At 62.0% G+C, this 11,125-nt stretch overlaps 1 protein-coding gene across 3 annotated transcripts; it reads left to right on the forward strand.

Annotated features, from left to right (window-relative positions):
* Nucleotides 1-11: 11 nt before the first annotated feature.
* MFAP2 (microfibril associated protein 2) lies at nt 12-9,935 on the forward strand. 3 transcript variants are annotated; one of them, XM_064497141.1, is made up of 10 exons: nt 12-254; nt 2,245-2,427; nt 6,335-6,410; nt 6,772-6,861; nt 7,088-7,114; nt 7,429-7,515; nt 8,630-8,671; nt 8,951-9,038; nt 9,134-9,207; nt 9,502-9,935. In XM_064497141.1, the coding sequence occupies exons 1-10, from the start codon at nt 27-29 to the stop codon at nt 9,603-9,605; spliced, it is 999 nt and encodes a 332-aa protein (XP_064353211.1). In that variant the 5' UTR covers nt 12-26; the 3' UTR covers nt 9,606-9,935. The 3 variants fall into 3 exon arrangements, with proteins under 3 accessions (XP_064353211.1, XP_064353209.1, XP_064353210.1); XM_064497139.1 differs by lacking the exon at nt 12-254 and adding an exon at nt 1,573-1,824; XM_064497140.1 differs by lacking the exon at nt 12-254 and adding an exon at nt 1,573-1,824 and having other exon boundaries at nt 6,775-6,861.
* Nucleotides 9,936-11,125: the final 1,190 nt, after the last annotated feature.

The following is an 11,125-nucleotide window of genomic DNA, read 5'->3' on the forward strand; positions in this document are numbered from 1 at the left end:
GCTGCGTTTTTTAGCCCGGGTGCAGGATGCGACCCTTCGCCGCCGGGTTTTTCCGCGGCAGAGCCGGTAGGCGGGGATGTGACGTTCGGAGACGGGGACGGCCCGGGGCCCCGGAGGAAAAGGGCTTTCGGCTCGGCAGGTGGGAGCCGACGCGGGAGAGCGGGGAGCTGGCACGGGGAGCCGCCGGCTTTGGCAGCGGAGAGGCTCTTGGCGGGGGGGTTTGGCCGCCTCTGAGCTCGGCTTTGGGTTCAAAGGTTGGTATTTGCGTGCGCTCGGGTGGCTCGGCGGGAGCCTAAGCCCCTCGACGCGCTCGCGGTGCCTCTCTGCCCTCCTGGAGGTCGGGATTAGATCGGGAAATGAGGCACCAGCCGAGCTAAGAGCTTTCCTGAAATCCCAGCCAGGGCTGGAGTTATTAAATCAGGTTTCCTGAGCAAAAAAAACCCCCAAACCCTCAGGGATTTTTGCCTTAGCTTTGCAGCTCTGAAAGCACAGGGAGGCTAAAACCACGTTGCAGCCCCCAAAAACTCCCCAAAGAAACCCACGCCGGGGGGTGATACCACTCAAAACCTGCTTTGCTGTTCGCGTGCTTTTCAGCTCCGGCGCTGGGATGCATCGGCATCATCCCGGCACCGAGGCTTCGCATCCCCGTGCGACGCGGATGCAGGACGTGAACCCGCGAGCATCGCCCGCGTCGAGGTACCCGTCCCAAACAGATCCCCCCGGGCGACTTTTCTTCCCTTCTCTCAAGTCCCCAGCGCTTTGCTGCTTGCAAAAATCCTATTTAATTAATTACAAGCAACTTTCTGACCCTCCCGTTTGCATGAAGAGGTTCGAGGGCAGAAAAAAGCGAGAAAAAAGCGCCGCAGCATCCGTCGCCTCCGGGCGTTCGACCCGGATCGAGGGACCCGCTTGTGCCTCGGTTTCCCTCCGGGAGCGTTTGGTTTGGCATTGCCGGCCTGCTCGCGGGCTAACGACCTCGGGAGGGTTATAAGGGGGCAAATTACGCTTAATTATTAACCGCCGGCTCCTGTCCTCAGCGGTAGGTTAACGCGGGGCAGAGCTGGGGACAAGGACGGCGCTGGGAATTCGGTGACGCAGAAGCGCGATGGGAGAAGCCGATAGATGCGTTTGGAGCCGCGGTTTTATCCGCTTGCGACCCCGGCAGCTCGGCGAGATCCGGGCTCGGCTCCGTGATTTGCTCTGCCCCCGGGATGGGGCCGATCGGGCTCCCTTTCCCAGCGTCTTTTACCCCGGAGCAAATTCCTCCGCGTGCCGAGGGCGCCAGCCTCCCGCCGGCTCCGGGAAGGCTTTAGAGAGACAGATGTTTTCCCTGGGCTTCCCCATCCTGGGAAAATCCTAGCTACCTCCGAGGGGGGGCAAACCCCGGGGACGGCACCGCGATCCGGTTCGGAGACGGCCGGGCTGGTTTTTCCTTGTTTTTCCCCCATCATCCTGGCGGATGCAGGCGGGGATCTGCTCCAGGCCAAGAGCGGGTGCTTGATCTCCCTGCCCTAACTGTGTCCCTACGGAAATGCTCCCCGCCGTCCCCTCCCCGGCGTGAAAATTTTGCTTATTCCAAATTTTCCCATGCAACGGCGATGCCGAAAGCGGCTCCGGCGCCTTTGCAAGCGGCCGGAGCGCTCGGCTCGTCCCGGGGGGCTAACGGGAGCCGGGGAGGGGGGCAATCCCACGGGAAGCAGGCGGCATTCCCGCGCTGCCGGGGGAAAGAGGGCCCCACGGGCCGGCGGCTTCGTGCACCAGCGCCGCCGCCGCGGGTCCTCGCTTGCAGCCCGGCCCAAAATCCCTTTTTTTCTTTTTTTTGGGGTAGGATTTTTCCCGCGCTCCGGCCTGCCGGCCACGTACCCGAATCGGTGCAAATCCCCCCCCCGCCGCCGCCAGCTTGCAGCAGCATCGTCCCGGCAGCGAGTCCCCCCTCGTGTCCCCCCCCCACGGAAGGAAACCCCAAATTTCTTGAGGTTTTCTCCGTTTCCCCAGAGCCGCCGCTCAGGAGCAGGGACCGCCACACGTTTATCACCCACCGCTTTCATCCTCCCCGGGTGAAAATCGCCCTGGATCGAGCCCGCGCGCTCGGTGCTGTGCAAAACCCCCGAGGTCCGACTCGCTTCGGCCACCGCCGAGCTTCCACGCAAACTCCGGCGGCGGAAAACCCTCGGCGTGGCTCGGACCGTCCCATCGACGCCTGCTCGATTTTTCTCCTTAATTATTCTCGGTTTTCCTCCCTAGGCTGCAGCTTTCCAGGCAGAGGAGGAGGAGGAGGAAGGGGAAGGATCAGGTGTAGCATTAGGACCCAGCGGAGCCCCCATGCTGGAGGTAGGAGCTTCTCGCTCATTTGGGAGCTTTTGGGAGCAGACGGAGGAGCCCACGGCGCTGCGAAAGGACCGGACCAGCACCCAGCACCCCGAGCCGGTAAGGACCCCCCCGACCCACCGCGACGCCCGGCACCCGGACGGCTGCAAACTCCCCGACGCTTCCCAAACTCCATCTTTCGGGAGCGGAGCCTCGGGGTGCCCCGGTGCCGGAGTTTCTTTGCAAACTTCAAACGCGCCGGAGGGGGGTTTTGAGCGGAGATGTGAGCTGAGGTCCCCAAAGGCGCTTTCGGCCCTTTGGGCAAGCGAAAAGAGGGTTTATATCGGTCCGGGGGGGCCGGGAAGGAAGAGGCGCTTGCGGGGGGCTCCCCGTCTTTCCCAGCTTTGCAGCCTGACAGCTGCTGCTGCAGATCCTCCGCCGCGAAAATCGCTCCTAAAAACACCCCAACGTCTGAAGGAAGCGGTGATTCCCCCCCCCCTTCCCGGAACCAGACCGTGCAAAAAGGGAGATTTTACCATTTCTTTTTTTTTTTTTTCCCTTTTTTTCCCCCAGGAGGACGAAGGGGGGGGGGCCGGGGGGGGTCCCCGATGAGCGTGCGGTGTCGAAGGAGCGGGGCGAACTTCAGGGAGTTTTTACCTTTGGTCGGGGGCCAGAAAATTTGAATCCTTTCATATTCCCTTTGTTCTCGCACTCTCTGGCAACCGGAGAGCTTTTTTTTTAAAAAAAAAAAAAAAAAAAAAAGGAAAAAAAAAAAAAAAGGAGGGAGCTGGGGGAGGGGGGAAGGATTTAGGAAGGTGGGGTTTAGCAGAATGAAAGAGCGAGACTGTGGTGTTCTTTCTCTGGGATTGATTGTTCCCAGATGTGTATTGCAAAAACATCTGGCGGCTTGGAGCCTCCAGACCCCTGCGTGGAGCCGAGGGCTCCTCCGGGAGCGGGCGGACGGCGAGGGCCGATGTGGGGGGGAAAGGCCCCCCCGTCGCCACCGGCCTCGCTCCTCCGGCCGCCGTCCCGCTCGCGGGGGCCCCGGGTGGAAAAAGTTGCTTTTTGGGCTCGACCCTGGGCGTCGCGGCTTGGGGGAGGACGTGGTGGTGGCCTGGGCGAAGCTGGTGAGCTCCATCGCTTGGGTGATGTTCCCAGCATGGACCAAGTGGGAGGAGATGCCCCTTGGGCTCGGGAACACCAAGGGATTGGTTTTCCTGGGAAATTAGACCTCTAAATACGCCCAAGGAGCTCCTGGGGCCTCGGCAGGCTGCTGCGAGGGTTAATCCCGGCTCCGGCTTTGGGAAAGCCGGAGCGAGGGCACCCACGGAGCGAAGCGTCTCGTGATGGCCCTGAGCCGTCCCGGCTTGATCCAGCTGGAAGCGGGCGCTCCGGCTCCACGAAACCCTCCCGGCTCCCTGCCAAGCGGCTGCGGAGCCCGGAGCGGCACGCCGAGCTCGCTCATCCCCGGCGATCCCTCCTTATCCCCGGACGCGTTGAGCTCCGGTTAAACCTGCGTCCGGCACTCGGCTCCCTCCGCGACACCGGCGTGGGCTGGCGACCAGGCTCATCGTTCGGGGCCACCAAACCCTGCCCGTGGGCCAGGCTTGGTTACCGGTCTCTGGATCAGGTAGGGATGGGCTTTCCGGCTCTCGGAGAACCAGGGAAAGCCCCAATTTCATCCTGCACGGGATGTTGAGTTGGCAGCATCTCTGGTACCTGTGGACGGAGGAGGACGTGGTCCCTAGGAGATGCCATGCCTTGGTGATCGTGCAGGATGTGGTCCCTAGGAGATGCTACCCTTTGGTGGTGGTGTGGGACGTGGTCCCTAGGAGATGCCATGCTTTGGTGGTGGTTCGAGACATGGTCCCGAGGAGATGCTGCGTTTTGGTGATGATGCGGTATGTGGTCCTGAGGAGATGCTACACTTTGGCGGTGGTGCGGGACGTGGTCCCGAGGAGACGCTACATTTTGGTGATGGTGCGGGAGGTGGTCCCTAGGAGATGCTACTCTTCGTGGCAGTGTGGAACATGGTCCCTAGGAGACGTTACGCTTTGGTGATGGTGCAGGATGTGCTCCCGAAGAGACGCTACGTTTTGGTGGTGGTGTGGGACGTGGTCCCTAGGAGATGTTACGCTTTGGTTGTGCAGGATGTGTCTCTAGGAAATGCTCCTCTTTGATGTTGCGGGACGTGGTCCCTAGGAGATGCTACGCTTTGGTGGTGGTTGGGACGTGGTCCTAGGAGATGCTACACTTTGTGGTAGTGCGGGACGTGGTCCCTAGGAGATGCTATCCTTTGGTGGTGGTTGGGACGTGGTCCCTAGGAGATGCTACACTTTGTGGTAGTGCGGGACGTGGTCCCTAGGAGATGCTACGCTTTGGTGGTGGTTGGGACGTGGTCCTAGGAGATGCTACACTTCGTGGTAGTGCGGGACGTGGTCCCTAGGAGATGCTATGCCTTGGTGATGGTGCGGGACGTGGTCCCAAGAAGACATCATGCTTTGGTGATGGTGCGGGATGTGGTCCCGAGGAGATGCTATGTTTTGGTGATGGTGCGGGACGTGGTCCCTAGGAGATGCTACGCTTTGGTGGTGGTTGGGACGTGGTCCCGAGGAGACGCTACGCTTTGGTGGTGGTGCAAGACATGGTCTGTAGGAGATGCTACCCTTTGGTGGCGGCACGGGAGGTGGTCCCTAGGAGACATTACCCTTTGGTGGTGGTGGTGTGGGACACGGTCCGTAAGAGACGCTACGCTTTGGTGATGGTGCAGGATGTGGTCCCCAGGAGATGTTACACTTTGGTGGTGGTTCAAGACGCGGTCCGTAGGAGACGCTACGCTTTGGTGGTGGTGCAAGACGTGGTCCCGAGGAGATGCCATGCTTTGGTGGTGGTTCGAGACATGGTCCCGAGGAGATGCTACACTTTGATGGTGAAGAACATGGCCCCAAGAAAGCACAACCCTCCAGTGATGGTGCAGCCCATCCCCTGGGCCTCTCTTCCCCAAAATGGCCTTGAAAACAGCCGGGAGCGGGCTCCAGGCCACGGCCCGTCCTCGGGTGCTGCCGGGACCTTTCCGCGGGCTCCGCATCGGCATCCGCGTGCCGGTGGGCTTCTCGGCGAACAGCGGCTCTGCGGGCCAGGAAGGAGGCAGAAATGATATATATATATAGAGAGAGATATATATATACACATACATATATATATATAAAAAATAAAAATATATATTTTTAATATATATATATGGAAAAAATATATATATATATATTTTCTTCTTCCTCCCCCCTGCTCGGCCTCGGAGGGGGAGGTGGGGAGGGGGCGAGGTCCGCAGCGGCCCGCCAGCCCGCGCCGGGGGAAGGAAGGGGCCCGTCTCCGGCGGCGGCACAGACGCCCTGTCTCCCCGCCAGGCCCAGCAGACGCTTCGAATGCAAATCGCCGCTTGGAAAGCGCCGGGGCCTTCGAGGGCGACGACCGCGGCGGCGGCGCTGCCAAAGCCCGGCGCCGGCGCGAGCCGATCGCGGAGGCTGCCGAGCCGGGCGCTTGCTTGCAAAAGGGGGTTTGGGGGGGTTTTGGGGGGGTTTTCCCCCCTTTTCGCCGTCCCCCGGTGCAGAAACAGCATCGCTTTGGCTCGCGCCCCTGCAACCCGTAAAGGGAAAGAGCCGGGCGCTTGCTTGCAAAGGGGGTTTGGGGGGTTTTGGGGGGTTTTCCCCCCTTTTCGCCGTCCCCCGGTGCAGAAACAGCATCGCTTTGGCTCGCGCCCCTGCAACCCGTAAAGAGAAAACCCTCAACCTGGGTGCAAGCAAGCCGTTACGATGAGGATGAGGGTGATGAGGATGATGAGGGTGATGAGGGTGATGAAGATGATGGTTTCCCCTTCTCCCCCGCGAAGCGCCCCGCGGCACGTCTCGCCCCCTCGGCCGAAAAAGCCGCGGGGGGCAGCGCCCGAGGGACGCGACGCTGCCGAATCGCGGGGGCGGCTAACCCCCCCCCCCCCCCTTCCTCCCCGCGCACCTTCCTCTTCCTCGCGCAGACCGAGCTCCGGCTCCCTCCCGGCCGCGTCGCCGTCACCATGAGAGCGGCGCCTCTTTTCCTGCTCTGCCTGCCAGGTGAGTGCCGCGGGGGCCGCGAAGCCCCCCGGGCCGGGCGGAGGGAGCGGGGCGGGGGGGGGACACGCTGGCAAAGGCCCCCGCTGCGAACGGGGCAGCGCGCCCGGGCAGCGCCGAGCCAGGAAAACTGCAGGCGCGGAGGCGAGCGGACACATGGAAAACATTACCCGGCGCGGCCGGAGCTCGGGGCCGCCGGCGGGGAGGAGGGATGGCGGGCGGGATGCTCCCGGTCGGGGATGCCGGGCGATGGAGGAAGGGGACCGCGCGCGAGCGGAGCGAAAGACCCCGATGTGCCTCGAGCTCGGTGGCTTTTCGCAGCGTCCTCCGGTGACGTCTCGCCCTGCTGCTTGTGTCTCCCCAGCAGCGCTCCTGGTCCAGGGACAGTACAGCCGGTTCGAAGGCATCACCTACCCCGAGCCGGTGCAGTATTCCCAGTACGACCAGCAAGCAGGTCCGTCTCTCCCATTCCACCTTTATTTATTATTTTTGGGGGGCGTTTTCTGCCTTATCGCCACGCGCTGCGGCCCGATGCATCGTCCCCCTTTGCAGAGCATCTCTGCCTTCTCCATCCCGTGCGTTTTGGGGGGGTTTGGTGGGTTGGAGCCTCTTCTCCGGGGGATGTTGCCCGGGATCCCGCGGTCCCGCTCCCAATGAGCCTCTCTGTTTGCTTTCCCTAGAAATCCAGGATTACTACGACTACCACGGTGAGTCTTCAAACGGCCGCGCTTTCCCCTGGGAAGGATGCTCTTCCCGGCCGCCCTTTGCTCCGGCAGGGAAACCCCAGTGCGGCGGGATGCTCGTGCCATCTCCCTTCCCCCCCCCACCGCGGAAACGGCCAGAAAGCCAAAATCCACCCCAAAAAAAAGCAGCCGTGTTGCAAAGCCCCCCCGGGGCGGCTTTGAGCACCTCGGCATCCTCCGCCTTCGCCCCGTCCTGCATCCCCGGCTCCAAAATGGGGCGCGCGTGGCGGGGACCGGGGGGGGGGGACGGGCGTCAGCGCCGCGGCTCTCGCTCGCAGATGTGACCCCCCGCGCCCCCGAGGAGCAGTTTCGGTACCAGTCGCAGCAGCAGTCGCAGCAGGAGGTCGTGCCGGCCCCCACCCCAGGTGAGCGGGGGCCGCGGGGGGGCCCAGAGGTTTTGCAGCGGTGGTTTTGCAGCAGCCACTTTGCAGCCGCCGTTTTGCGGCCGCTGTTTTGCAGCAGCTGTTTTGCAGCGGCGGTTTTGCATCCGCCGTTTTGCATCCGCCGTTTTGCAGCGGCCGTTTTGCAGCGGCCGTTTTGCAGCGGCCGTTTTGCATCCGCCGTTTTGCAGCGGCCGTTTTGCATCCGCCATTTTGCATCCGCCGTTTTGCAGCTAGCATTTTGCAGCGGCGGCTTTGCAGCCACCGTTTTGCCACGGCGGTTTTTCAGCCACCGTTTTGCTGCTGCCGTTTTGCTGCTGCCGTTTTGCTGCTGCCGTTTTGCAGCGGCGGTTTTGCAGCGGCAGTTTTGCAGCTGCCGTTTTGCAGCGGCAGTTTTGCAGCTGCCGTTTTGCAGCGGCCGTTTTGCATCCGCCGTTTTGCAGCGGCCGTTTTGCATCCGCCGTTTTGCAGCGGCCGTTTTGCATCCGCCATTTTGCATCCGCCGTTTTGCAGCTAGCATTTTGCAGCGGCGGCTTTGCAGCCACCGTTTTGCCACGGCGGTTTTTCAGCCACCGTTTTGCAGCTGCCGTTTTGCAGCGGCAGTTTTGCAGCTGCCGTTTTGCAGCGGCGGTTTTGCAGCAGCGGTTTTGCTGCTGCCGTTTTGCAACGGCGGTTTTTCAGCCACCATTTTGCAGCGATGGCTTTGCAGCAGCGGGTTTTCAGCCACCGTTTTGCAGCAATGGTTTTGCAGCCACCGTTTTGCAGTGCAAAACTGCTGCGGCTGTTTCGAAGCCCCTGTTTTGCAGGGGCGGTTTTGCATGGGCGGTTTTGCCACCGCCGTTTTGCAGCCAGCCGTTTTGCAACGGCGGTTTTGCAGCCACCATTTTTCAGTGGCAGTTTTGCAGCCGCCGTTTTTGCAGCGGCGGGTTTTGCAGCGGCGGGTTTTGCAGCGGCGGGTTTTGCAGCGGCGGTTTTGCAGCCGCCGTTTTGCAGCCGCCGTTTTGCAGCCGCCGTTTTGCAGCCGCCGTTTTGCCGCTGCCGTTTGCAGCCACCGGCTGCATCCCCGTCGCCGCATCCCTAACTTTCGCTCTCCCCGCAGCCGCCGTCCCGGAGACCGAGCCCACGGAGCCGGGACCGCTCGGTGAGTGCCCGGCGCGCTGCTCGGCCGCGCCGCGTTTCCACGCTGTCGACGGCGGGGGGGGGGAAAAAAATACATAAAAACGGGAAAAATCGCATCATTTCCCGCGTTGCACCGTGCCGCGAAACACCCAGGCCCCGGGCGAGCTGGCAACGCGCCGGGTGCCGCTGCCGCGTTTTGCCCACGCGCGCCGGGGGGGTTAATCCGGATTAACGCCGGGCTCCGCGATGCAACCGGGGGGGGGGAAACGGGCGGTGTTTAACGGCGGCACCGCGGTTGCAGACTGCCGGGAGGAGCAGTACCCCTGCACCCGGCTCTACTCGGTGCACAAGCCCTGCAAGCAGTGCCTGAACGAGATCTGCTTCTACAGGTAGGCGCCGGCACGCGCTTTCGGCCCGGGGGGGGTGGGTTTTTTTTTGGAGGAGGGGGGGTAAATCGCTGTGGTTTTTTTCCCCCCCCCCGCAGCCTCCGCCGGGTTTACGTGATCAACAAGGAGATCTGCGTCCGCACCGTGTGCGCCCACGAGGAGCTGCTGCGAGGTGAGCGCCGCGGCTTTGCCTGCGGGAAAAAGGGGAAAAAGCCAGAAAAACACCCCAAAACCCCCCCAAAAAACCCCCCCGCGCCGAGCGGCAAAGCAAGGCGAGACGGATGCTTGCTCCCAGCTGTGGTCCACACTGGGGCAAACTGGTCCGAGCGGATGCTCGTGGTTAAAAGAGATGCTCGGAGGCGCGTTGCTGGGAGTTGGGGGGGTTTTTTGGAGGGGGGGGGCAGGATGAAGGGCTTTTAACCCCCCCCCCGCCGGGGTTTTTTCTTTTCTGGTTTCCCACCCGCAGCCGACCTCTGCCGCGACAAGTTCTCCAAGTGCGGGGTGATGGCCACCAGCGGGCTCTGCCAGACCGTGGTCACCTCCTGCGCCCGGAGCTGCGGCGGCTGCTGAACCCCCCCGTCCATCCATCCATCCCCCCCCCCAAAAAAACCCCCCCCCCACCATTGCTCTCCCTCCTCCTCCTCACCATGGTGCTAAAGAAACAGTGCATGAACCAGCATAACGGTCCATTTTGGGCACGTACATATATTATAGGGGGGTTTATTGTTTTTTAACGAACGGTTGTTATTATATTTGTAAGGGCGCCCGGGGGGGGGGGGGGAGGCTGAGCCGGCGCTGCCCTGGCCCGCCTCCCCCCCCCCCCCCCAGCCCCGTTTTTTATTATTTTTTGGGTTTTTCCTTCTTTCTATGTAGAGTATCCAAAAGAAAAGTGTAAGGGTTGCCGCGGCTCCCGGCTCTTTTCTTTCCCGGGGGGGCAGCGAGCGTCTGCACAAGGGTGCTGGGGGCCGGCGCTTGGGTTGGGGGGGCTTTTTGGGGATGGGGGGGCACTTTAGGACATTTTGCAAGGGCTTTAAAGAGCACGGGGGGGCTACAAGCAGCCTCTGCGCTTACCTCCCCCGGGGAGAGTTTGTTTAGTGAAAAATGTCCTTAATTCCCCCCTCCCGCCGCGTGAGGAGAAGCCAAGGATGCCGCGTCGCGGCGAGGCACTTTGGATGCTCGCGGGTGGCTTTAGGGATGAGGCAGGTGGCTAGTGATGCTCCTGGGGTGGCTTTAGGGACGAGGCACTTCGGATGTTCCTGGGTGGCTTTAGGGATGAGGCACGTGGCCAGCGATGCTCCCGGGTGGCTTTAGGGACAAGACACTTAGGATGCTCCTGGGTGGCTTTAGGGACAAGACACTTAGGATGCTCCCGGGTGGCTTTAGGGACAAGGCACTTAGGATGCTCCTGGGTGGCTTTAGGGACGAGGCAGGTGGCTTAGGATGCTCCCAGGTGGCTTTAGGGACAAGGCAGGTGGCTAGTGATGCTCTGGGGTGGCTTTAGGGATGAGGCAGGTGGCTAGTGATGCTCCCGGGTGACTTTAGGGACGAGGCACTTAGGATGCTCCTGGGTGGCTTTAGGAATGAGACACGTGGCTTAGGATGCTCCCAGGTGGCTTTAGGGACGAGGCACGTGGCTAGCGATGCTCCCGGGGTGGCTTTAGGGATGAGACACTTAGGATGCTCCTGGGTGGCTTTAGGGATGAGGCAGGTGGCTTAGGATGCTCCCAGGTGGCTTTAGGGACGAGGCACGTGGCTAGCGATGCTCCCGGATGGCTTTAGGGACAAGGCAGGCGGCTATCGATGCTCCCAGGTGGCTTTAGGGACGAGACTCTTAGGATGCTCCCAGGGTGGCTTTAGGGACGAGGCACTTCGGATGCTCCCGGGTGACTTTAGGGACGAGGCAGGTGCTAGCGATGCTCCCGGGTGGCTTTAGGGACAAGGCAGGCGGCTATCGATGCTCCCAGGTGGCTTTAGGGACGAGACTCTTAGGATGCTCCCAGGGTGGCTTTAGGGACGAGGCACTTCGGATGCTCCCGGGTGACTTTAGGGACGAGGCAGGCGCTAGCGATGCTGCTGGGGTGGCTTTAGGG

This window comes from Dromaius novaehollandiae, chromosome 24 (genome assembly GCF_036370855.1).
Source record: "Dromaius novaehollandiae isolate bDroNov1 chromosome 24, bDroNov1.hap1, whole genome shotgun sequence".
Taxonomy (NCBI): domain Eukaryota; kingdom Metazoa; phylum Chordata; class Aves; order Casuariiformes; family Dromaiidae; genus Dromaius; species Dromaius novaehollandiae.

Excerpts from the sequence above, each read along its gene's own strand:
- MFAP2 (XM_064497139.1), top strand. The coding sequence starts at position 1,588 with ATGCAACGGCGATGCCGAAAGCGGCTCCGGCGCCTTTGCAAGCGGCCG. Across the intron at positions 9,039-9,133 it reads AACGAGATCTGCTTCTACAG|CCTCCGCCGGGTTTACGTGA; the intron begins GTAGGCGCCGGC and ends CCCCCCCCGCAG. Across the intron at positions 9,208-9,501 it reads CCACGAGGAGCTGCTGCGAG|CCGACCTCTGCCGCGACAAG; the intron begins GTGAGCGCCGCG and ends TCCCACCCGCAG.